Source organism: Macaca nemestrina, chromosome 15, assembly GCF_043159975.1.
Source record: "Macaca nemestrina isolate mMacNem1 chromosome 15, mMacNem.hap1, whole genome shotgun sequence".
In the NCBI taxonomy this organism is placed as follows: domain Eukaryota; kingdom Metazoa; phylum Chordata; class Mammalia; order Primates; family Cercopithecidae; genus Macaca; species Macaca nemestrina.
Window position 1 is genome coordinate 85,621,917 of NC_092139.1, and position 22,369 is coordinate 85,644,285.

General features: G+C 56.2%; 2 protein-coding genes and 1 pseudogene across 3 annotated transcripts; 2 read left to right on the plus strand and 1 right to left on the minus strand.

The window, feature by feature from the left end:
• Positions 1-231: 231 nt before the first annotated feature.
• Positions 232-1,840, plus strand: LOC105480783 (testis-specific serine/threonine-protein kinase 1-like; annotated as a pseudogene).
• Positions 1,841-7,281: 5,441 nt separating this feature from the next.
• LOC105480739 (testis specific serine kinase 2) lies at positions 7,282-8,661 on the plus strand. Its single transcript, XM_011739891.3, has one exon. It carries the CDS (start codon positions 7,427-7,429, stop codon positions 8,513-8,515), a length of 1,089 nt encoding a protein of 362 aa, XP_011738193.1. The 5' UTR covers positions 7,282-7,426; the 3' UTR covers positions 8,516-8,661.
• A 1,792-nt stretch (positions 8,662-10,453) lies between these two features.
• ESS2 (ess-2 splicing factor homolog) lies at positions 10,454-21,703 on the minus strand. Of its 2 annotated transcripts, none has more exons than XM_071080007.1 (10): positions 21,524-21,703; positions 19,857-20,025; positions 19,670-19,765; positions 16,964-17,133; positions 16,720-16,837; positions 16,265-16,398; positions 15,340-15,442; positions 14,446-14,555; positions 11,891-12,006; positions 10,454-10,954 (listed from the first exon to the last, which is right to left on the minus strand). In XM_071080007.1, the coding sequence occupies exons 1-10, from the start codon at positions 21,656-21,658 to the stop codon at positions 10,495-10,497; spliced, it is 1,611 nt and encodes a 536-aa protein (XP_070936108.1). In that variant the 5' UTR covers positions 21,659-21,703; the 3' UTR covers positions 10,454-10,494. The 2 variants fall into 2 exon arrangements, with proteins under 2 accessions (XP_070936108.1, XP_011738190.1); XM_011739888.2 differs by having other exon boundaries at positions 10,454-10,992; positions 21,524-21,700.
• Between the last annotated feature and the right edge of the window lie 666 nt (positions 21,704-22,369).

Consider the following 22,369-nt stretch of genomic DNA (forward strand, 5'->3'; position numbering starts at 1 on the left):
TTTTTCAGGTTAAGTTTGGAATGCCCTTGGTGGAGAGGAGGGGTCCATTCAGATGGCTAGGGAGCTTAGAATTTTATTTTTGGTTTCCAGGAGACAGTAGTTGGGGTGTCCCCAGCAGGAAGGAGAAGGAGGCTGTCCGGAAGAAGGAGCGCCCAGAACGCACAAAGGCCTGGCAGTGGGCAGTCAGGGTTAGGGAAGAAGGTGAAGGAGCAGAGAAAAGGGGGAAGGGCCATGGCAGGTAGGAACCCAACCCAACCTGAGTGACATCCAGCCCGCACTACCAAGTCATCCCTGAGGGATCCAGGGTTCCACTTGGCTCTGTGAGGAAGGGGTGTTCACTCCCTCTAGGTGGATGAGGCCAAAGTCAAATCCAAGGCTAGGATAGTCGTGTGACCCCTACTCCCCTAGGGCGTAGCCTGGAACAGGTGCCGGACGCAGAGCCTGGCACAGCAGCAGGGCTCCACTGCCAGAAGAAACAGTAGCCACTGTCCAGTGCTGCCCCTGCTGCTTATACTGTCCTCAGAGCAGCCACCAGTGCTCAGGGTGGCATCCAGGCCCCGCCTTTGGCCCCCAGCCCCAGGTCTGCCCTGGGAGCCCAGCCAGGGTTGAGAAAAAAAACTAGTTCATCGAGTGCCAGGGAGCCCTGCCCGAGGACATGGCGTGCAAGATGTTCCACCAACTCTCCTTGGCCATTAAGTACTGCCACGACCTGGACATCGTGCACCAGAACCTCAAGTGTTAGAACCTGCTCCTCCACAAGGATTTCAACATCAAGCTGTTCTACTTCAGGTTCTCCAAGCTCTGCCTGCGGGATGACAATGGCCAACAGAGATTAAGCAAGACCTTCTGTGGGTCGGTGGCATATGCAGCCCCTGAGGTGCAGCAGGGCATCCCCTACTAGCCCAAGGTGTATGACATCTGGAGCCTGGGCATGATCCTCTACATCATGGTCTGCAGCTCCATGCCCTAGGACGACTCCAACATCAGGAAGATGCTGTGTACCCAGAAGGCGCACCATGTGGACTTCCCACACTCCAAGAACCTGACAGACGAGTGCAAGGACCTCATCTAGTGCATGCTGCAGCCCAACATCAGCCAACAGCTCCACATCCATGACATTCTCAGCCAATGCTGGGTGCAGCCCAAGGCACAAGGACTGCCCTCTATGGTCATCAACAAGGAGGGGGAAAGCTCCCGGGGAACTGAACTCTTGTGGACCCCTGAACCTGGCTCTGCCAAGAGGTCTGCCACCAAGCTGGAGTCTGGGGAAGAGGCACAGCCCAAGAGACAACCTGAGACAAAACCTGAGGGGTTGGCAATGCAAATGTCCAGGCAGTCGGACGTCCTAGGCTTCCCCAGCAAGCCGTCAACCAGGGAGAAAGAGGAAGGGCCCCCCCAAAGGCCTCCAGAGATTCGCATCCAGTGAGCATTTGTGGCCCAGTATGCCAGCAGTGAATGAGATGGAGCTCACACCTTCAGGCCCAAGCTCTGAAGAAGTCAAGGCACAAACCAGAGAAGGAAGACAGTCCCGGATGAGCCGCTGTTTTCATCAGTTTCTTCTCTCTCCCCTTGAACTTCATAACCACATTGCTAAAGGAGCAATAAATCACTATATTAATGCAGATGCCAAAGTGAATGTCTTTGCCTCAGCTGACTAGTCCTGGGCTCCCCTCCACGGGTTTCCCACTCAGATTGTGCTATGATTCCTTCTTCACTTGGGAAAACACATCCCAGCGTGCCCAGCCCAGACCATGACCTCAAGCCCGTGCTGGGGCTGGGGCTGGGAGAGACCTGGAGGGGCAGGGGCCAGAGCTGAGAGGTGAATGAGGAAGCTGCTGCCTCAGAAGGGACGCCCCCGAGTGCGGTGCTGGGGTCAGGAAAGGACAGGGAGAGGACAGGACCAAGAAGTGTGCCGAGGCACCCCTGCAGAGGAGCGCAGGCTCTGTGTACAGTTGGGACTGAGGGTCTGGGCAGACCTGCCCTCTGCAGCCCCACAAGGCTGCCAGTGGGGGTTGCAGGAGGCTGCAGAGGACAGGTGGCCAGCCTCTCAGCCACTCCTGAGCTCCCTACCCTGCTGGGCAACTCGTTCATTGTGCTCTGTCCACCACAGGCCCCGTGTCCAACCAGCACCCAGCTTTCAACAGTGCCGGGGTCACCCCACCCTGTGGTCACTCTCCAGCCCAGAAGTAGGAGGCTCTGCTGGATGGCCCAACCACACTCCAGCCCAAGCATGTCCCACAGTCGTGTGTGCTCTTGACCACATCTTATCCCCATCCCAGCCTGTCCCCAGGGATGACACCCCTGCCAGCATTAGAAGTTGACACTGGCAAGTAGGATAGGCCAGGCAACCACAATGCATGCCTGGCCTGAGGACAGGGAATGCTGACCATCGGAGCCCCACAGGGGTCATGAGCCTAAAGTTGGCACCACTGGCTAAGTGTGCTGCATGGCCTGTGCATATCTTAGGCAGGGCTACCTCCCCATGGCCCCTTTCTCCTCGCCCCACTGTGGACAACCTTATGTGGGCCTAAGGCTTGACACACACACAAAGGACAAGCGCTTTCAGAATCACCTTTCCCATGGCCTCTAAGTGGATGGGGCCAAAGTCAAACCCAAGGCTAGGACAGTCGTGCGACTCCCACTCCCCCGGGGCGGGGCCTGAAGCAGGTGCTGGACACAGAGAATGTCAGAGCAGAGGAGCTCCACTGCCAGCAGCATCCATAATCACTGTCCACAGTCTACCTATGGTCACTTCTCTACCTCAGGAAGACCCCAACCTCAGTCCCCTTGGAGAAGTAGGGTCCAGTGAGAGCCTGGACCGGCCCTCCTTGCACTCCTCAAGTCCACCTGCCTCCTCATGCTCCCAAAGCCCCCTTCTACGTGGTTTAATTTCAGGCCTCCACCCCAACCCTCCCACCACCTCCAACAGTGTCCAGAGCCATCCCCCACCCAGCCTGGCTCCCACTGCCCAGCGGGGAGAAACCTGCCCTGGCCTCTGGGGTCCTCCTGTGGCCCAATGCATCCTCCCCTGGCCTCTGGGCACCAGGCCTCACCACTGTGCCCCCATCACACACATGGCCCATAATCATACAGGGAACTTGCCCCTGCAGACTCTGTCCAGCTCTCCAGGCTCAGCTGAGGGGCTGAGGCCTCCATAAAGCCTTCTAGGGGTTCTCAGCAGCCTGCCACTCTGTACTCTGCCAACAGGCCTCGAGGGGCCACCCTGTTCTTCCCACCAAGAAACTCATGGTGGAGAGGAAGCCCAGAGTGCCGGGATGGGGGCCCGGGTGGGACATCCTGAGGAATGGCTCTTGGGCCCTCCCCCCCAATTATCCCCACAGACCTGCGCTGGTCCTCAGGGGAGTGGCCAGCAAGCAGGTCTGGGAGCTTCACTGTAGCTCAGCCAGGTGAGCCCGGGTGGGAGGGGCTGCGGGAGGAGTTCCTGCTCTGCGCTTTACAGCTGGAAACAGCTCAGAGAGAGTGTCTGAGATCACACTGCCCAGGGCAGGAGGCCCAGGTGACCCCTCCACAGGTGGCCTCGCCATGCCGGGCGACTCCCATAGGTGGCTCAGCCCTGGCTCAGACCCCTTCAAGGACCCTCGGAGGTGCTAGGACCAGGACCTCAACAAGGCCCTCCATGGCCTGTCCATGTTCCTGCCAAGCCACATCCCTTCAAACCATCACATGTAATAGCCATCCTCATCCCCCTCCACCTGGCTCGTTCCTCAGACCTCAGCCTTCCCCAGCTTCCCAAAGTCCAATCCCCAGTTCCCTGTCCTCACAGCACCATGGTTCTGAGGCGTGGCACAGCCACCATCGTGCATACACACTTGGCGTGATTGAGCCTCCCTCGCCTCTGGGCTCCAGGAAGGCATGGGTGGTCTAGCTCATCAGTGTACCTCAGCACCCAGGGCAGACCCTCAGTGCCTGGGGGACAAATAGGTAAACAGGTATCTACTTTATAAAGGAAAGGAAGGTTCAGAGGGAAGTGGATTTCTCAGAGTGTGCAGGTACCTGGCTCACAGGACTGCATCCCTAGGAGCAACGCTGGAGGTCCCCAGATCCAATCCAACCCTCTCCGTCAAACACACCAGGAGTCCCGGCCCTGTGTGTACTTCCTGGATGAAGCAGCCCACTCCATGCCTGGGCAGCTCTGCCTCTGCAATGTTGACACCTGCCTCTTCTGGCATGTCCCCCAAGGACCAGAGAGGCACTCGGGGGGTGAAGTAGAATGCACAAAAAGAGGGAGAAGGCATTGGTAGAGTCTAGCAAGAAGGCAGATATCTGGCCAGGGCACGGTAGCTCATGCCTGTAATCTCAGCACTTTGGGAGGCTGAGACAGGCAGATCCCTTGAGGCCAGGAGTTCGAGACCAACCTGGGCAATAGAGTGAAACCCCATCTCTACTAAAAAATACAAAAATTAGCTGGGCATCATGGTGCGTGCTTGTAATTCCAGCTGCTGGAGAGGCTGAGGCATGAAAATTGCTTGAACCCTGGAGGTGAAGGTTGCAGTGAGCTGAGATCGTGCCAAAGCAAGACTCCATTGAAAAGAAAGGAAAGGAAAGGAAAGGGAAGGGAAGGGAAAGGGAAGGGAAAGGGAAGGGAAAGGAAAAGGGAAAGGAAAAGGGAAAGGGAGGGGAAAGGAAAGGGGAAAGGAAAGGAAAGGGCAAGGGCAAGGGCAAGGGCAGGGCAAGCAGATATGCAGAGAAATGCCCCAGATAGGGCATTTAGGGGAGCAAGGGAAAGGGTCAGGGGGTGGTAAGTGGGAATTCTCATGCTCCTGGGTCCTGGCCTGCAAATTTTCATAGCCAGCCCCTTCTAGGACAAAAAAAGGAGTGAAGTGCTGGTCATTTCAGCCATAGAGACTCCCAGGAGAAAGGAAAGCATCAAACTAAAGCTATTAACCACCGATGCTACAAAGAGCTTCGGGTGGGACTCTGGGAGGCTGTCACTGCTGGAAGGCAGTCACTGTGGGCACATCGGCCCATCCTGCTCATCTGAGCCTCTCAGCTTGGCATCCTGACTTTGGCTGCCCTGTTTCTCCAATCTTCCCTAGTGACCTCCAAACACAGGGTGCTCCCTGTGTACTCCAGACAGAGTGGGTTCACACAGCCATGTCAGGGCCAAGATGTCACATCTGCCTGCCATGTCCTGCCCCTCTTGTCAACCCCATGGAGTCTGTTGATTCCCAGCACCCCAGCTCCAACATCACTTCCTCTTTGAAACCTTCCAGGACTAAACCACACCTGGGAGCAGGCCTTCCTCCCTCTCCCCTGAACGCTGAGCACACAGCTCGTCTGTCCCAGCCACTCCCTGTGGACCCAGGATGCCTGTGATGGATGACAAATGAACATCCGTCCAAAGCACCTGAGGAGACATGTACAGGATGCCACATTTCCGAAAGCACAAATCCACACACCAGCCCTGACACCGGATGTTCACACTGTTTCCAGGTGCAAAAGGCAGCCCAAGATGCAAATGATACTCAGTGTCAGGGTTCCAACAGGCGACTGCTGCTCACTCCACACAAAGGCCCAAACTGACATGACTCAGAACTCCCTCCTCACCCAGGTGCCTGCTCTTCCCAGTGCATGGCCTGGGTGCTATCAGCTCCAGGATTCCCCAGCACCAGGGCCCATCCACTGACAGACTAGCAAACCAGACAGACCTGACCTTCTGTCTCCTGCTGATCCCGAGGCCCACCCTGGCCCAGCCTCCTCTCACTTGGTCGAAGGCACTGGCCCCCACCTTCATCGCAAAGCCAGTTCTACTCTGTCTCTCTCTCTGCCACTGACCATCTTAAAACACAACTGGGACGGCCCTTCTCCTGTCCTGCACCTGCAGCGGCGGCCTGCCACTTACAGAAAAAGCCCCGACTCCTTCACTTCCCTCCTCCTTCCCAGCCACTCTCAGAAAAAGCCCTCTCTTCTCCCAAGCTCTCTGCTGCCCAGGTGCCTTCCTGCCGCCTCTACCCAAGGGAGGCCCTGCCCCACCCCTCAGACATGCAGGCACCTGCCCTGGACCCTGGACACCCAGTTGGCATGTACTGCAGCCCTGACCCACCCATACACAGGCCCTTGCTCGCTGGAGCAGCAGCGACTCACCTGCCCGGCTCTGTACCCTGAGGGGCCTGCCGCCTCCGCTCCCAAACACAGGGCTGCTTTCGTCTACCAGGCTTGGCACCACTGCCAGCCGGACTGGTCCAGGGCAGTCCCTCCCAGGTACCACTGTTCCCAGAACCAAGCCAGGTCCAGCTGCATTTTCTTGAGGCCCAATAACAAGCAGCAGACAAACTAGGAAAGAAGGGAATTTATTACTGTAACTGCATACAGGGAGAAGGCTGGAGATAATTCCACCAGACCAACTCCAAGTGTTACGATTTTCTTAGTGTTTATATAGGTTGGGGTTATATGTCTACGTGCTAGCAATCACCTAAGTCTACTGGTAACTGATTTTGTTTCAAGTAGGTCAGAGGCAAAAAAAAAAAAAAAAAAGCTTGCTAAGTCTGATCAAAAGGGGCCCACTGTCTTCAAGGCCTGTCTACTGTGGTACGGGTGTGATTATTTCGATTTTATCTCCTTTACAGCTTGGTCCAGAGAGCTGCCTTAGACTATTCAATGAATCTATTCAAACAGCTGCCTGTTACCTTGACTTGTCTTCAGATTTTGTCGACCCGAGATGGGTCCTGGCACTAGGAATGTAAAACCGTTCCTATTATTTTGGCTGGCTCCAGCAAGAGAGAAGCCCATGCAAGGCTCCTACTGACTGTATGTTTCATTTCTAGCTTCGATGTTTGGGCACTAATTTCCCTAGATTTAACTATGTGCTCAATGTTAAGGCAGTGCTGTGGAAATCTGTCTGTGTAACCGGGGTGCTATGCAGGCCTGTCTGGGTGACTGTCAGGGAGAACTGTCCTGCCACACCAAGGACACAGCCCAAGGGGGGCTTTTTTTCATAGCCCAAAGAAGCTGCAGGACACCCACCCTAGTGAGACAAAGACCAACGCAGGGTCGGTCCCCACAGCCAGGTGATGGAAACAGGCTGGACGTGGGCCGCCTCCCCTCCGGCCTGACTTGTGTGACAGACAGGGAAACCAATGCAAGCAGCAGCAGCAGGGTTACCACAGTCCTGTCTGGGGACAGGCTTCCTTCCAGCGGGTGGGGAGCGGGCGCTCCTGCCAGACCAGCCTGGCTTCCATGGTTCCAGGAACCCTGTTCCCCCTCAGCCCAGTCCCCGCCCCCACTCCTTGGCTTTATGAGTTCATTCGCTGAAGTCACCCAGAGACAATGCTGAGTGTTCCACCCCTGAGTTGAAGCCCAGCCCAGCCCAGCCAGACACCTCCCGGTAGCGTAAATGAGGACAATGCCCGCTGGCCCACGTGACGGGGGGATGTAGACGGCAGCGGCGCCAGTCGCTCCTGGCACCATGGACGATGCCACAGTCCTAAGGAAGAAGGGTTACATCGTAGGCATCAATCTTGGCAAGGGTTCCTACGCAAAAGTCAAATCTGCCTACTCTGAGCGCCTCAAGTTCAATGTGGCTGTCAAGATCATCGACCGCAAAAAAACACCCACTGACTTTGTGGAGAGATTCCTTCCTCGGGAGATGGACATCCTGGCAACTGTCAACCACGGCTCCATCATCAAGACCTACGAGATCTTTGAGACCTCTGACGGGCGCATCTACATCATCATGGAGCTTGGCGTCCAGGGCGACCTCCTCGAGTTCATCAAGTGCCGGGGAGCCCTGCACGAGGACGTGGCGCGCAAGATGTTCCGACAGCTCTCCTTGGCCGTCAAGTACTGCCACGACCTGGACGTTGTCCACCGGGACCTCAAGTGCGAGAACCTTCTCCTCGACAAGGACTTCAACATCAAGCTGTCTGACTTCGGCTTCTCCAAGCGCTGCCTGCGGGACAGCAATGGGCGCATCATCCTCAGCAAGACCTTCTGCGGGTCAGCGGCATATGCAGCCCCCGAGGTGCTGCAGGGCATCCCCTACCAGCCCAAGGTGTACGACATCTGGAGCCTGGGTGTGATCCTCTACATCATGGTCTGCGGCTCCATGCCCTACGACGACTCTGACATCAGGAAGATGCTGCGTATCCAGAAGGAGCACCGTGTGGACTTCCCACGCTCCAAGAACCTGACCTGTGAGTGCAAGGACCTCATCTACCGCATGCTGCAGCCTGACGTCAGCCAGCGGCTCCACATTGATGAGATCCTCAGCCACTCGTGGCTGCAGCCCCCCAAGCCCAAAGCCATGTCTTCTGCCTCCTTCAAGAGGGAGGGGGAGGGCAAGTACCGCGCCGAGTGCAAACTGGACACCAAGCCAGGCTTGAGGCCCGACCACCGGCCCGACCACCGACCCGACCACAAGCTTGGAGCCAAAACCCAGCACCGGCTGCTGGTGGTGCCCGAGAACGAGGACAAGGTGGAGGACAGGCTGGCCGAGACCTCCAGGGCCAAAGACCATCACGTCTCCGGAGCTGAGGTGGGGAAAGCAAGCACCTAGCATGATGATGACCCCGTCGTGTGTGGTGGGGGTCGTGGTGGGGGGGCATGGCGAAGTCGGCCTTCACATTAACTAAGTAGGCAGGTAGGATCTGAAGAAGGCACAGGTGCAAGTAAAATTCGTCAATTAAACCACTATTTTGATTACGTTCCATTAGCTTTCTTCCACTTAGTAGCAAAGACGTTCTTTACTGACCACCAAATAAACCACAGGGTGTGTACAAGCATCAAGAGTGCCCAGTGAGGAGTGTTTTTCTCTGGGACTCAGCCAACCGCCCCACCTGACACACAGTGGTCTCCGGCCTAGGAGCACAGGACAGGTGCTCAGGTACAGGCAGACTCGTGGTGTGGCCTGGCCCCTGGAGGGCCTCTGCCAGGGTCCACCTGCCAGGCCCACACTGTCTCCCTCTGACCTGGCCTCCTCCTCAATGCCCTAGGGCTGGCCAGCTCCAGGGGTCCACGACTCCCCCTGGCCTCCTGCAGTTCAGCCCACTCTAACCTACCCCCACTCCCTCAGAGCCCCTCGCTCAGCATCCTCCTCTTCCTCTATTTCCCGGAGTCATTTGAGATTTCTGTCCTCAGCCCTCAAGTTCCCTGCCCAGTCCTCCAGGGGCAGCCCCAGCTGAGACCTCCCGGTGTGCCCTCCCCACCCAGTGGCTCTGCAAGCTGCTCAGCAGCCCTTGGTGATGGTGCACTGGCCTGTCTTTTGTGCTTCCTGCTGTGTCACCCATTGCTCCCAAAGCATGCGGCCCACTTGCTGGCCAAGTGCTCGAGGTGGTCAGCACCTAGACAGTGCTCCTCCCCCTCCCTCCCCACTTCCTGGGGACTCCCTTAGGACAACATGCACCCTTTCCTATGGGATAAAGCACCAAAGGCCCCACATCCCCCACCCATTAAGAGTCCCATCCTACCTGTCCAGCAACCCTACATCCACCTGCAGGTCCCAGGGCACATCTGGAGCTCAGCCACCCCAGGAACTTGCAGGAACTCACTATCGAGGAACACAGGTTAGCAGTGGCCCCAGGTAGGTGGCAGAGATCAGGCCCTGCACCAGCCTCCAGAGAACTTCAGCACTTAGGAAAGGCATGAGAGGACCAGAGAAGATCGCCTAGCACAGGCTGGGTACATGTACACTCAAAGCAAGAAGGATCCCAGTGTGAGCAGAGGCCAGGTGTGTCCCTGAGCAGTGAGACCCCCACCCTGAATGCACAATCTGTGCCCTCCACTTGAGGTCTGGGGGCCAGATCTTGGTCTTGGGCCCACCTGGGCCCCTCTACCTCTGCAGAAAGCAGGCACAGGACCGTCAGGCCACCAGACTCCTAAGGGTCAGACACCCATATCCTTGGCCAATGGGCAAGTGTGCCCGCAGTGCACAGAGGACCTGCCAGGTCTGCATGGAGCCTGGGGCCCACATTACTGTTATCTGGGAGCTCCTGTTGGTGGGAGAGACAAGGTGAGGCCAGGGCCAGCAGCATAAGATGGGCAGTGCCTACGGCAGAGAGGTGAGCGGGACAGTCCCACCCCATGAGCTGGAAGCCAGGGCTGGGAGAAGGTGACGGCTGAGATCACCTGATATGCAGCCCCTACACAGTCCTATAACCAGTGCACCTCACAGCAGGCAAGCCCAGAGTGGAGGCTGCAGACCTGGGCCCAGAACTGCAGGTGAACCTGAGAGTACAACTTCCAAGGGCTCCATTTCTCCTTCACATCCCCCCAGAGGAGCAGAAAGCACAGGAGGATGTGAGCTCAGCTCAGAACACAGGTTCCGGGTGCTGCAGAAAGCGATGCCAGAGTCATCCGGTGCCCCCACAGCCACCCCACCTGCAGCTTCCTCACCTGGGGGGCCCCTCGCTTCAAGCCCTGCGGTCCTGAGACACGATGTAGGCCCCAGGGCAAGGCTAGGGCTTGTGTGGGGAGCAGGATGGAGAGGCAACCCCCAGACTGTACCAGGTGTTCTTTAATGACACTTCAAGGGGCCAATTAAACAGCAAACAGCTTGGCAAGGCCCTGGGATGTGGCGTGGGCCTGTGCGTCCTGTGCCAGCCTGGCCCCAGCACAGCCCCTTTCTCCAGTGGCTCCTGGCGTAGTGAAGAGCTTTGGCCCAGGCCTGGGCCCCGAGAAGGCTGGAGTCCTCTGCTGGGTGTACAGCTGCCCTGCAGGCTCCATGAAGCGTCTATGGGCCCAGCCCAGGCCTAGCTCTAAAAGAAGTCCGAGGCTTTGCGCCGGGCAGGGAGCTGCAGCAGGTTGTCCGTGATGGAGGCCGGGTCCTGCGTGAGAGGGGTGCGTGTGGCAGAGCCAGGCGCTGGTGTGCTTGTGGGGGTCTGTAGCCCACTGGCCGGGGTCTTGAGGTGGGTGGAGCGTGCTGGGGATGGTGTGTAGCTGGCCCGCAGGGCTCGGTCTGTGTACTTGCTGGCCGTCCTGCTCACGAGGCGCTGTAGGGCTGGGGACATGGCTGGGTTCAGGCCTTTGGGAGTGAGGCTGGGGTGAAGGGATGGACGAGAGAGGCAGGGTTAGGTGGGCTGAGAGCTGCCGCCAGCAGGGCCTCCCTCGGCTCCCAGGAAGAGCCTGGACAGAGACACAGTCACTCTGAGCTGAGGAGGACGGCACTGCCGGCATGGCGGCAAACGCGGGGGATCCCTGAGGTCAAACAGCAGCACTCAGGTCAAACCTGAGGTCAAGGCCGGGCGCGGTGGCTCAAGCCTGTAATCCCAGCACTTTGGGAGGCCGAGACGGGCGGATCACGAGGTCAGGAGATCGAGACCATCCTGGCTAAAGCGGTGAAACCCCGTCTCTACTAAAAAAATACAAAAAAAAAACTAGCCGGGCGAGGTGGCGGGCGCCTGTAGTCCCAGCTACTCGGGAGGCTGAGGCAGGAGAATGGCGTAAACCCGGGAGGCGGAGCTTGCAGTGAGCCGAGATCCCGCCACTGCACTCCAGCCTGGGTGACAGAGCGAGACTCCGTCTCAAAAAAAAAAAAAGAACCTGAGGTCAAACAGTAGCACTGCCCTTGGCTGTGGGGGCTGGGGTGGACCCCCAGGCCTCTGAGAGTTGGAGTCCCCACCCCTCTCCAAGGGGAACGATGGCCGTCTCCACAGGGCTGATGAAAGCTCCCAGCAGGACCACATGCCTAAAGATGCCTCTTAGGGACGGGCCAAAGAGGACGTGGAGGAAAGAGAAGATGGAGGGGGCCTCTCATCCTGTCCATGTGTGGCCGTGCTCTGGATAGAGGAGCTGCCACAGTACCCACTGCAGAACCCCACAGACCTGCCCTGGACTCTGCCGCATGGGCCATGCCTCCACACCTTCAGGGCAGGGGCCAAGCAGGAGCAGGCCAGAGCTACCCTCACACTTCCCCACCAGCCAGGCGGCCCCTCACCTGGCCAGATTCTCCGTCACTCTCCGCAAGGCTTCCTGCTTCTTGGCCCGGTTCTTGGCGGCAGCCTCGTTGGCCATCTTCAGCCCCAGCCGCTCCCTGCGGCCCGGCTCCAGGATCTACAAGGTAGCAGGCGTGTGGGTAGCTGTGCCAGGCCTGCCACATGCCAGGCAGCCCCTCACACAGAAAGCCACTGTGGTGGCTGCCAGCCTCTCTTTGTTGCCTACAAAACCCCCACAACCCACCATCACCTCCCACTAAAAGCCCCTGGAAAGCCCCCAACCCCGCCTGACCTGCCCAGGGCCCAGCACTCCTCACCTGTCTTCCTGTTCCTCCCAAAGCCATGACCTCTGACAACCTCTCAGGAACAAGAGGTCTGTTTTAACGTTTCCCTGATTATCGGCGTGAACATCTCTGTCTTATCGGCACTCTGTATTTTGGGCGCTTCCCCACGTGTCTGTGGCCTATTTTACTCTCAAGGGGCTCATTTTCCTTTTCTGCTGCTGTCACTCAGAAGACCCTCGCCAAGACCCTGTGTCAAGTCAACTGCGCTACACCGTGCATATGTGTTTTCAGTTATTTGCCCTTGTTTCACTTATGACATTTTCTGCTGTATTTGTTATTTTCATTTGTGATTTCTTCCTTTGCTTTTGTTTAGAGTCCTCCCTAACTTAAGATTAGACTACAGGCTGGGAGTGGTGGCTCATACCTGGAACCCCAGCACTTTGGGAGGCCAAGGCAGGAGGATCACTTGAGCTCAGGTGTTGGAGACCAGTCTGAGCAACATGACGAGACCTCTTTTCTACACACACACACATACACAAAATTAGCTGGGTGTGGTGGTGTGTGCTGTTAGTCCCAGCTACTCAGGAGACTGAGGCTGGAGGGTCACTTGAGCCCAGGAGCTCAATGTTACAAGGAGCTATGATTGCACCACTGTTCTCCAGCCTGGACAACACAGTGAAACCCTATCTGTTTAAAATAAATAAATAAATAAAGGCGAGGCACGGTGGCTCACACCTGTAATCCCAGCACTTTGGGAGGCTGAGGTGGGTGGATCACAAGGTCAAGAGTTCGAGACCAGTCTGGCCAACATAGTGAAACCCCATCTCTACTAAAAATACAAAAATAAGCCGGGCATGATGACGCATGCCTGTAGTCCCAGTTACTCGGGAGGCTGAGGCAGGAGAATCACTTGAACCCAGGAGGTGGACGTTGCAGTGAGCCGAGATCGCGCCACCACACTCCAGCCTGGGCAACAGAGCGAGACTCCATCTCAAAAAAAAAAAATAATAATAATCAAACTAGGCCGGGCGCGGTGGCTCAAGCCTGTAATCCCAGCACTTTGGGAGGCTAAGACGGGCGGATCACGAGGTCAGGAGATCGAGACCATCCTGGCTGACACGGTGAAACCCCGTCTCTACTTTAAAAATACAAAAAAACTAGCCGGGCGAGGTGGCGGGCGCCTGTAGTCCCAGCTGCTCGGGAGGCTGAGGCAGGAGAATGGCGTGAACCCGGGAGGCGGAGCTTGCAGTGAGCTGAGATCCGGCCACTGCACTCCAGCCTGGGCAGCAGAGCGAGACTCCGTCTCAAAAAAAAAAAAAAAAAAAAAAAAAAAAAAAATCAAACTAAATACTCGCCTCTATTTTCTTCTAGTTGTTTTATGGTTATTGTTTTTACATGTAACCTTTTCACCTTTCCAGAATGTATGCTGCTACACATCCTAAGGACCCAGCTTCCTTCATTTCTAAATACTCTGCTATTCAGTGCAATTTGAGTTGCCATCTTTATCGAGCCCTAAATTCTGACTCATGATTTCACAATTTCCGTTGGCCTGGAGACTCGGGAAGCAGTGGCAGGTGCACCTTGGAAGCACCTCAGCCCTTGCCTTATGCTCTCACATTTAACAGCATAGCATCCTCTTCATTATCCCTCTCGCATGCCTGCCTTAGTTATCCTTGCATCCCAGACAATTCAGAACCAAAGTAACCAAAACCTCTCCCCATGTTTTGTCTGGACATGGGTTACCTCTACTAAGTACTCTGGGGAAAGCCCCGCAGTAGTACGGGGAGGCCTGTTGCACCTGACCCAGCCCACGAAGAGCCTCCCCTGGTTTGTGCCGGCTCTCACACACTCCACCCCGACCACTCCTACAACACCAGGCTTGAGCCGTGTCATCCAGCGTGCCCCAGTCATGTTCTGTAACCAGGGGCCTTCCTCTGCAAGCACACAGCCGCGTCCCGTGGTCCTCAGGCCTGCAGAGCTCCTGACGTGTCTGTGACTATCCTCCCTCACTCGTGAATAGCACCCGGCCTCCAGGATCCACAGGGCCCAAGCCACTCCCTGCCTTGGTGTCTCAGCCCTCACACCCCCAAATCCCTCTGTGACAGGTCCACCCACCCACACCTGCCTTCGGTGCCCTGGCATTCAGAAAAGCCAGCACTCTGCCTGTCAGCAGCTGGGGGCCGATTCCAGTGCTCAGTCCTGAGCCACAGGCACTCAGGGCTCTAGAGGTGTCCACCCCGGTCACACACGGTTCCCCCATCACCACGACCCACCTTGAAAGCTGGGCCCGGTGTCCTGTCCACGTAGGGGGTTTCCGACCCTTCAACTCTCAACGGTGTGTTCTCAACCTCCCCCCAGGTCATCACTGGGGACTCGTTCACACCTGCAAATAAAGAGCCCAAAACCGTCTCAGGCCAGAGGACTCCCCACCACCCTCCCCTCCAGTCACAGCCTGTTCACCCAATGTGCATCCCAGCTAACATGAATACAGGCAGCTAGCCCTTTCTCCTTCCCCAGGACTCTGGAACCCTGGCACCTCCATCCTCCGAAAGGGAAATGCCAAGCTCCTAGCAGGCCCGAGGCAGGCTCAAGGCCCTACAGCCATGTGCTTAGCCTACGAGCCTCTGGGAGGTCTCCCCCAGCCATGCGGGAGGAGACACTCAGGCCTTCCAGGGCTCCCAAACCTCCTAGAACCCCGGACAAACCTGTGGTGCCTTCACATGCCCTGGCCTGTGACACAGCACCAGCACCCAAAAGCACAGAGGCCAGAGTGCAGGAGGGGCACCCATGCATGCCACGGGACCACCTGAGTGTCACCTGCCCCCTGAGGTGCCGAGCCTCCCTCCCTGCAGTGCTAGGTAGACTTAGACTCATAAGCACTGTGCACACACCCCCACCTGCTGACATCACAGCAAGGACCAGGACAGAACACATCACCCCAGGACGTCTCGGGTCAGGTCTGCCTGAGAGTCCAGCCCGCCCACGGCCCCAAGCAGCCTGGACACCTGGCCTCTAAGGCCTTGTACAGACAGGAGACCAGGTCCCTGAGTTACACAACGTGTGGGGCAGGCCAGGTGGAGGCCGAGAGTGGCCAGGGCCGACTGAGAAGCCCACCTCTCCCAGGGAGTCCCAGCAGTAGGCCACTTGCCAGTGGGCACTTTTCTCACCAGGGGCAGGAGAAGGAGTGGCAACAAATCCAAATCCACCCACTCGAGGGGACTCCTGGGGGATCAGCTCCTTGCCATCAGGGCCCACCTTGCCCTGTTTGTGCTGGAACAAGCAGAGAGGCTGGCATCAGGGGGACTGCAGCCCACGCTCGACAGCGGGCTAGTGGGCAAACACATAGGAACATGCTGGAAACACTTCCTCTCCTCAAGGCAAGGCTGGGGCTCTGAGGTTGGCGGCCTTCTTGGAGAAAGAGAGGGAGGGCCCCTGCCCCAACCACCCCAAAGACTTTGAGGGCCTGTCAAAGTGGGCACCTGAGCGAGGGAAGCCCCTCCTCCCATCCAGGGAGGTGCCAGGGCTCAGCTCCAGCTGCGCCTATCCCAGCGACTCCAGAGGATGCTGATGCCAGGCCCCTGCAGGGGGCAATGCTGACGACTGACAGGACTTACACTCTAGTCTCTTCCTGCCTTCCCCACTTCAACCGTGTGACTGCCACAGTCACTGTCAGAGAGTGTCCACTCATCTTGCCCCCAGACTCAGACAGCCTCTGCTCTCTGCCAACCCAGGCCCTGTCTTACCCCAGCCACCCCCGGGGCCTGGGCTCCCTCTGCTACTCGCTGGCTTCCCTGCCTGGCGTGTGCGCATGCAGCGGCCAGCCTGGACTCGCTCCCAGCAGCCCCTTTTCTCTCATGCCCCTGCCATCAAGGGAGCTGGCACAGATCTGGACCTACAGAACGTGTGTGACCAAGGCAGTGTTCAATGGAAGCCCACTGGGGCTGAGGAAAGACTCAGGACCCTGCCACACAGGGCCGCAGATGGTTCCACTCACTGAGCTCCGCCAAGCTCAAGGACATGGGAGAGATCGTGCCTACCCCCAGGCAGCCCTGCCCCGCCTGGCGCATGTGACCCTGCTGACCCGCCACTCACCTGGGCATTGAGGGCGGCTGCCTGCTGGAGCTGGCACCTGCTCAGGGCTTGGCTGAAGGGATCCCTAAGGAAGCGCGTGTTCTTATGCACCACCTGCCGGGGCTTCTTAAACAGCTGCTCCTCATCAGGGACACCTGGCAGATGAAGCAAAGGTAGCAGCAGGTGTCAGAAAGGCAGCAGCCTAAGGAGCACGAGGAGCTCGCTTCTCGGCCAAGTCACTCCCAGATGAACAGAAGCACTGAGCAGAACGCAGGCCCTGGTGCTGCTGGAGAGGGCCTCACTCACTGCTGACCTCACACAGACCTGTCCACTCTGAGACAGACCAGTACCCCTCGGAGGCCCAAACTGCAAGGGGGCACGGACATACACACCTGGAAGCCTGCTCCAAACACAGAGCCAGACACACGCAGCTCTACCCAACACCTCCCCATCTGGCTGCCAGGCCCGCTGCTTACCCTCTGGATAGTACATGAGGGAATTCTTGGCCTTGTACTTCCAGGTCTCCACACCGGCCTGGCTGCTCTCGATGGCCTGGTGCTCTGCTGACGGGAGTTCAAGATTATCTTTCTGCCTCTGCAATCACATGGGGAAAACTGATGGTCAGAGATGCCCCTGGGCATTGTACCCACGGCCCTGGGGCTCCCCCAACCACCACAGAGAGTGCCTACGCCTATGTGACACCCAAGACCCCAAAGACACCTTCTCAAACTCCTCCTCAGCCTGGTAGAGCCAAGCGTGGCGTGCCCGGCTCCTCTCCTTGGCCACCTCCATGATCTCCTGGAAGGAGGCATTGTCCTCACTCGTGTAGCGGCTCAGGAAGACATCTAGGCTGGGCAGTGGCTCCTTCTCCTCCTCCTCTCCAGCCTCTCCTGCTTAGGGGTTGCGGGAGGAGGAACACAGCACCCTTTGCAGTCAGGAAAGAGGACGACACCCAGGCCCAGGAATCACAGCCCCCAACATGCAGTGCTGGAATCCTCTCCCCTGGTCCTGGCTTCTGCCCATGAGAGCCTACACTGCCAAGGACTCCCCATGGGGGCAGAATCCACCCACTCTGACTGCCCAGAGAGCCTTCAGGTGGTGCTCTACAGATGCAGGGCTAGCTCCGCCCATGTGCTGGATGCCAAGGGAATTACATAGTCTGATTCAGACTGGAGGGAGCAACACAGGTGTTAGAGTAAGAGCTCGTGATCACAGGCAGGCTCCTCCCCCACCAAAGTGGTGCCAGCCCTGTGGGATGTACCTCCAAATCCTCGGGGGCTCTCCCTCACTTCCTAGGATTTCCTTACTAATTTAACCACTCTTCCCTTCCCAGTACCTGTACTACAGGTGGGCGGTCATCGCCTAATCATCCTGACCTGAGAGCCAGTCCCAATTCCAGGGACCCCATATGACCCGGTCCTCTGGATGGGGCCTCACAGGTGCTAAGCCACAACCCCAAACACCTCGACACCAAGCCTGCCACCATGGAAAGTGGTAGCCCCACTGAGGTGGTGCCCTGGTGCTGCGTGTGGTGGTGCAAACTTCAGTGGGGCCACCTGGAGAGCTTTGCCTTCAAGTCTAGTGACAGTCCTGACCACCTGCTACACGCGAGGCTATGCACAAGGCACAGTGGCTACAAGTTCAAGACCCAAGGGATGAGGACAGGGGTCAGAGAGATAAGAAGTGAAACCCCATTCATCTCAGAGAGATAAGAAGTGAAACCCTGACCATCGCTGAGACCTGCAGAAGTGACTCCCTTTCTAAGCCTCAGCTTCCTCACCTGTAAATGCGATGATGACTCCTACCACTTAGGTTCTGAAAAGGATTCCTGTATTTACTGGCATGTAGGTGTATAGGTATTGAAAATCTGCAAATTGGCTACGTATGATGGCTCACACTTGTAATCCTAGCACTTTGGGAGGCTGAGGTGGGAGGATCACTTGAGCTCAGGAGTTCAAGACCAGCCTGGGCAACATAATGAAACCTCATCTCTATAGGGAAAAAAAGGAAGAAAAAAATCTACAAATTGTCCTGTGATGCACAAGCTACATTTCAACAGATAATCAAGTTTCAAGGACAACAAGGACTGTGAATTGTAAAGCAAAAAATATCATGTTTGTGCAAACATACAACACATCTGTGCTGTTCCAGCACACTGGAGTCTAGAAACTGATAGGAAAGAGCATCTCATTCGTCCATACGTGCACTGACGTTCTACTACTGATTAAAAGAGGGCCTGACCATGCGGAAGTCCCATGGCGTGCAGAACACTTACATTCAACAGGACTCGGAGTGCCCTTTCCTAAACGGACTCCCCCATCAAATCACGATGTTACCATATAGACCTGTGTGTCCCAGCAAACATGCTGAAGATGACAACTTTCATCTGTTCCACGTGTACCTGTGCAAGGCCCACAATACCACGTGTGCTGTTCCCAACACAGCATACAGATGAAAGCAAAATAACGCTTCTGCTCTTATGCAAGCGATGCCAATTAGGGAAAGAGACCATAAATAGTAATCCCTTTAAAATGTTATGTCTCGGCCAGACGCGGCGGCGTAAGCCTTGTATATTAAGGTATAAACCTGTAATCCCAGCACTCGGGGGGGGCCAAGGCAGGCAGATCACCTGAGGGCAGGTGTTCAAAACCAGCAGGGCCAATATGGCAAAATCCCGTCTCTACTAGAAAATACAAAAATTAGCCAGGTGTGGTGGCAGGAGCCTGTAATCCCGGCTATTTGGGACGCTAAGGCAGGGAGAATTGCTTGAATCCAGGAGGTGGAGGTTGCGGTGAGCTGGGATCACACCATTGCACTCCAGCCTGGGTGACAGAGTGAGACTCTGTGTCAAAAAATAAAAAATGAAGTAAAATAAAATAAAATAAAATAAAATAAAATAAAATAAAATAAAATAAAATGTCTTGTGATGAAAAACCAAAGCCAGGCTGGAAGCCACAGAGCACCAGTGGTGTTGTGACTTTACAGTGGCAGGTCAAGAAAGGTTTCTCTGAACAGGTAACATCTATACAGAGATCTATAGGAAGAAAAGCAGCGAGCCATGCAGTTATCTGGGAAGCAACCAATATGAAGGAAACAAATGGAGAGGCCCTGAGGCGTCTTCAGGATAGTGACAAAAGGGGCCTTCCAACATCCATGAAGCCCACAGGGCAGGGCTGGAACACAGCCGAAAAGCCAGTGAGAGCTAGTGAGAGTCCCATTTCACAGAGGCGAGTCACGTGTGGGAGCTGGACCCAAATGTTTAACAGTTAGACCAACGTCCTTTGACTTCACAGGCTGCTATTTAGGCAAGACCCCTCAGGAACAAGATGTGACCTGCAGCCCTCTGGAGCACCCCCTCAGGGCCTCACAGGCTAAGATTCCCAGGCAATCCTGACCAGGTGACTGAAAGAGGGCATCCTCACTCACCATCCTCCGGGCCTCGGCCGCGGGGCCTGGGCTTATTGCCCACCACTCCAGTGCCCGCGTGCACCTCAGGGGTTTCAAACGTGGCTGGAGTCACGTCTAAGGGAAGAGAGGGGGATGAGAATTAGAGTAGCCTGAAGCAACAGTTCAGCAGGCTTTCCCCTCTCCACTACCCACAGGGTCCTCATACAGGGTGGCGGGGGCTCCCGGGACATCTTGCCCAAGGCAGAGCCAAATTTGATGGCAATCTGGCGCATCCGTTCCAAGTCTCCATTCTCCTCGGCTTCCAGGTACTCCTTCTGTGCCTGGAGCTTCTCCACATCAGGAAAGAAATCCCTTTGGATGACTGTCTGGAGGCCCTGCAAGGAGAGATCAGAATGAAGGTCAGAGGCTGGGCACAGTGGCTCATGCCTGTAATTCCAACACTTCAGGAGGCCAAGGCAGGTGGATCACGAGGTCAGGAGTTCCAGACCAGCCTGGCCAACATGATGAAACCCCATCTCAACTAAAAATACAAAAAATTAGCCAGGCATGGTGGCAGCCACCTGTAGTCCCAGCTACTTGGGAGGCTGAGGCAGGAGAATCACTTAAACCCGAGAGGTGGAGGTTGCAGTGAGTCGAGATCATGCCTCTGCACTCCAGCCTGGGTGACAGAGCAAGACTGTCTCAAAAAAAAAAAGAAAGTTTGAGTTGCCGTCTGGGCGTTCCTGCCTTAGAGTCCACTCCTTCAAATTCTGCTTCCCCAGTGATTGGGCCTGGCTTGAGGGAGCTTGAGGGCACTTTCTAGCCAGGTTGAACATCCCATATGGTTGCCATGCTGCAACCTCTAACATCACTAAACACTCTTCTGATGTCCGTGAAACTCTTCTCTCTCGCCCTTGCTAACTGGTCATTCTCATTCTCCATTGCTGGCTGCCCACCAGCCAGACCAACGTGGGTATTATCACTTTCATTCCACACATGACTTTCTATTTCCAATCTAAACCTTTTTCCTGGCGGGGCATGGTGGCTCACGCCTGTAATCCAAGCACTTTGAGAGGCTAAGGCGGGAGGATCATCTGAGGTCAGCAGTTCGAGATCAGCCTGGCCAACATGGTGAAACCCTGCCGCTACTAAAAATACAAAAATTAGCCAGGCGTGGTGGCGGGCACCTGTAGTCCCAGCTACTCGGCAGGCTGAGGCAGGAGCGAGACTCCGCCTCAAAAAATAAAATAAAAACAAACCTTTTTCCTGAGTAACTTCAGCCAGTCACTAGCACCGGCTGAGATTCCCAAGTCTGCACCTCCAGCCAGACCTTGCTCCCGAGCTGCGAATTTGGGCACCCAACCGTCCGTTAAAGCCACTCATCTACATATCCCAAAAGGTGTCCCGAATTACACAGGTCTAAAACCAAACTGACTTCCGCCAATCCCCGTTTCAGCTCCTTCTGTGAGCTTGTGGTGGGGCGACGGAGGTCCACTCACTCGAGATGCTGTTACAACTGCAGGCTTTTTCCTGGAACCCCAGCATTCATACTTGATGCCACCGCTCTTTAGAAAGCCCTCTTTGCCACCATCCTTCCAGTGTGTCAAACTCTTACACTTTAACAGAAAATCTTATTTCCCTGACCCCCGTCCCACAGAAAGAGAACCGCTCCCTCTTTTCCCTGACAACACTGCTACAGCCTCTTCCACCACAGACGTCTTCCTCTGCCCTGTTTACTTGACTCGTGGGACCGTCCACACCCCAAGGGCAGAGACTCCGGCTCCTCCACTTCCAAGAGGAGACGGAGCGTCAAGACCCGAGAAAGGGAACCCGAGGGGAGCGTGAAGCAGGGGAGGGGCCCAGAAGTCGCCGGCGTCCGCACCGAGGTCGCACCTCAATATACTCTTCCTCGTCCAGGACCCGCTGCTTGCTCGTCGCAGCCCCAGCCTCTCCCGCCTCGCGCTTCCTCGGGGGCCTGGACGCGGCGGGGAGCAACAAGGACGAAGCTGATGCGCCCGGAGTCTCCATCGCTATCCCAGGAAAAACTTCGGGCACCCCAGGCGCGTCACAGGGTGGAGGGGGCGGGATTGCATCATTTGCGCAGGCGCCTCCAATAGTTGGCCAATGGAAAAGCTGTGGCTCTAGAAAGCCAGCCCGCGCTCCGTACTGACGTCACTATAAGTGCTAGACATTATGGGAGTTGTAGTCTTTGTCCTGCCCCGCGCTATTCATGCTTGTCAATGCTGTGAACACGAGGTGGTGCTGTGGAGGTGGCGGGGGGCGGGTGCAATGGGGCGTGTTCTTCACGCGAAAAATTCTAGCTTTACGGTGCCCAAAGGCCTTAGAATTCTAATTTCCCACAAGTAAGAACTATGTATGCTTCGAGATTATTCAACAAAAATACACACGAGGAAATGTGCTTATATAGGAGTTTCAAGCTTTATGCAAAAAAAGGGCCTTAAAACAATTTTTTTTTTTTTTTTTTTTTTTTGAGATGGAGTTTCGCTCTTGTTGCCCAGGCTGGAGTGCAATGGTGCGATCTCGGCTCACCGGATTTCCCGGGTTCAAGGGATTCTCCTGCCTCAGCCTCCCGAGAAGCTGGGATTACAGGCATGGGCCACCACGCCCAGTTAATTTTGCATTTTTAGTAGAGACAGGTTTTCTCCATGTTGGTCAGGCTGGTCTCTGGATCACAGGCGTGAGCCACCGCGCCCGGCCAAAACAATCTTTTTTTATAGC

Coding starts and splice junctions, on each gene's coding strand:
- LOC105480739 (XM_011739891.3), top strand. CDS start 7,427: ATGGACGATGCCACAGTCCTAAGGAAGAAGGGTTACATCGTAGGCATC.
- ESS2 (XM_071080007.1), bottom strand. CDS start 21,658: ATGGAGACTCCGGGCGCATCAGCTTCGTCCTTGTTGCTCCCCGCCGCG. Junction 20,026..21,523: donor ACGAGGAAGAGTATATTGAG/GTGCGACCTCGG, acceptor CTCTCCTTGCAG/GGCCTCCAGACAGTCATCCA. Junction 17,134..19,669: donor CGGCCGAGGCCCGGAGGATG/GTGAGTGAGGAT, acceptor ACCCCTAAGCAG/GAGAGGCTGGAGAGGAGGAG.